This window comes from Ailuropoda melanoleuca, unplaced genomic scaffold, assembly GCF_002007445.2.
Source record: "Ailuropoda melanoleuca isolate Jingjing unplaced genomic scaffold, ASM200744v2 unplaced-scaffold69984, whole genome shotgun sequence".
Taxonomy (NCBI): domain Eukaryota; kingdom Metazoa; phylum Chordata; class Mammalia; order Carnivora; family Ursidae; genus Ailuropoda; species Ailuropoda melanoleuca.
In genome coordinates this window covers 1-1,785 of record NW_023244929.1, presented here as the reverse complement: position 1 = coordinate 1,785, position 1,785 = coordinate 1, and the positions used below count along the sequence as shown (strand labels likewise).

General features: G+C 38.0%; 1 protein-coding gene across 1 annotated transcript; it reads left to right on the top strand.

The window, feature by feature from the left end:
• Positions 1-612: 612 nt before the first annotated feature.
• On the top strand, positions 613-1,728 carry LOC117795038 (uridine 5'-monophosphate synthase-like). Its single transcript, XM_034652953.1, has one exon. It carries the CDS (start codon positions 960-962, stop codon positions 1,689-1,691), a length of 732 nt encoding a protein of 243 aa, XP_034508844.1. The 5' UTR covers positions 613-959; the 3' UTR covers positions 1,692-1,728.
• Positions 1,729-1,785: the final 57 nt, after the last annotated feature.

Genomic DNA, 1,785 nt, shown 5'->3' with positions numbered 1-1,785 from the left:
AGGCGCCCCTGTCTAGTTTTGTTTGAAATTCTCCATTTAAAACAAAATATTTTTGCTGCTCGATGGCACAGTGTTTGTGTGAATCCCTGCCCATAAGGAAACTATTGTTTCTATTTATTGTGTTTTTAAAAATATTTTAGAATAAGATCAGTAATTGTTAAATGTGTATAAGTATCATAGTCTTGTGTTCAGTTCAGTTTGCCATTTCAGGGGGAGGAAAGGAAGGGGGAAAGGCAAGGATGGTACTGTGGTAAAGCTCAAACAGTGGGCAAATTGCTCACCAATTCTCAGGTTTCAGTGTAGGACAGATTTGATAATGGAAACTAGAAAACGAGTCTCTAGAAAATGAGTCTATAAAGTCTGTAGCCTTAGTTACTTGTTTTGTAGATTATCTGCAAGTAGTCTATGGTGGGGGTTGGAGTGGGGAAGTACATTTACTCACATTGCATTATATAATTCATAAAGTTGTAGTGATTGATTTAAATGGTTGCTGAATATTTTTTCTCCTGAATTTATTTCCTCAAAAGGCTAGTTTGGCTGATCTTGAGTAATGAACTTGTTTGTTGACGGAAGAAGCAATGATTTCATGGATGGTATTGGGTTATTGTTTCATAACTTACTTGATCTAGGTTATCTTGCTTTAAGAAACTCCGTATTTGAAATTTTGATCATGAACACATTAAGTGGTGTTTATTTACACTATAAAGTAATCTAGTTTTGCTATAAATATTCTATATATGTAACTTTGACAGTTTTCAGATAGGGGAACCCTGAACAAAATGGTAATCATGGCTCATTGAAGACTTATCAGGACTAAAGATAAAGTAGCTCTAAAGTAAAGTAGATTATCAGAAAATAAGATTTAGATCATCTACCTCTTCATAAATACATGCCAAATTTATAATGCCAGATGCATCTTGAGTTGGCCGAAATATATACTTTAAATTGAAATCAGCATAATGTTTTCTTTTCTAGGCACTAAGCGTCTTGTAGAAGGAGCTGTTAATCCAGGAGAAACCTGTTTGATCATTGAAGATGTCGTTACCAGTGGATCTAGTGTTTTGGAAACTGTTGCGGTTCTTCAGAAGGAAGGCTTGAAAGTCACTGATGCCATAGTGCTGCTGGACAGGGAGCAAGGAGGCAAAGACAAGTTGCAGGCGCATGGGATCCAGCTTCACTCCGTGTGTACATTGTCCAAAATGCTGGAGATTCTGGAGCAACAGAACAAAATTGATGCTGAGATGGTTGAGAGAGTGAAGAGATTTATTCAGGAGAATGTTTTTGTGGCAGCTAATCATAATGATTCACTTCTTCCTGTAAACAGAGCTGCTGGGGAACTCAGCTTTGGTGCACGCGCAGAGCTGCCCAGGATCCACCCAGTTGCCTCAAAGCTTCTCAGGCTTATGCAGAAGAAGGAGACCAATCTTTGTCTGTCTGCTGATATTTCAGAGTCCAGAGAGCTGTTGCAGCTAGCAGATGCTTTAGGACCCCACATCTGCATACTCAAGACTCATGTAGATATTTTGAATGATTTTACTCTGGATGTGATGAAAGAGTTAACAACTCTGGCAAAACGCCATGAGTTCTTAATATTTGAAGACCGGAAATTTGCAGATATAGGAAACACAGTAAAAAAACAGTATGAAGGTAAGCATTATTTAGGAATCTGCAAAAATAGAAATTTAGCTTAAACTGCCTAAAGAACAAAAGGAAATGTATTGACTCCCATCACTGGAAGTCCAGCCATAGAAGAGTCTGTCAAGCACGGTTGGATCTAGGAGCTCA

What these genes read in the sequence shown, in the direction of transcription:
- LOC117795038 (XM_034652953.1), top strand. Translation starts at nt 960, where the DNA reads ATGTTTTCTTTTCTAGGCACTAAGCGTCTTGTAGAAGGAGCTGTTAAT.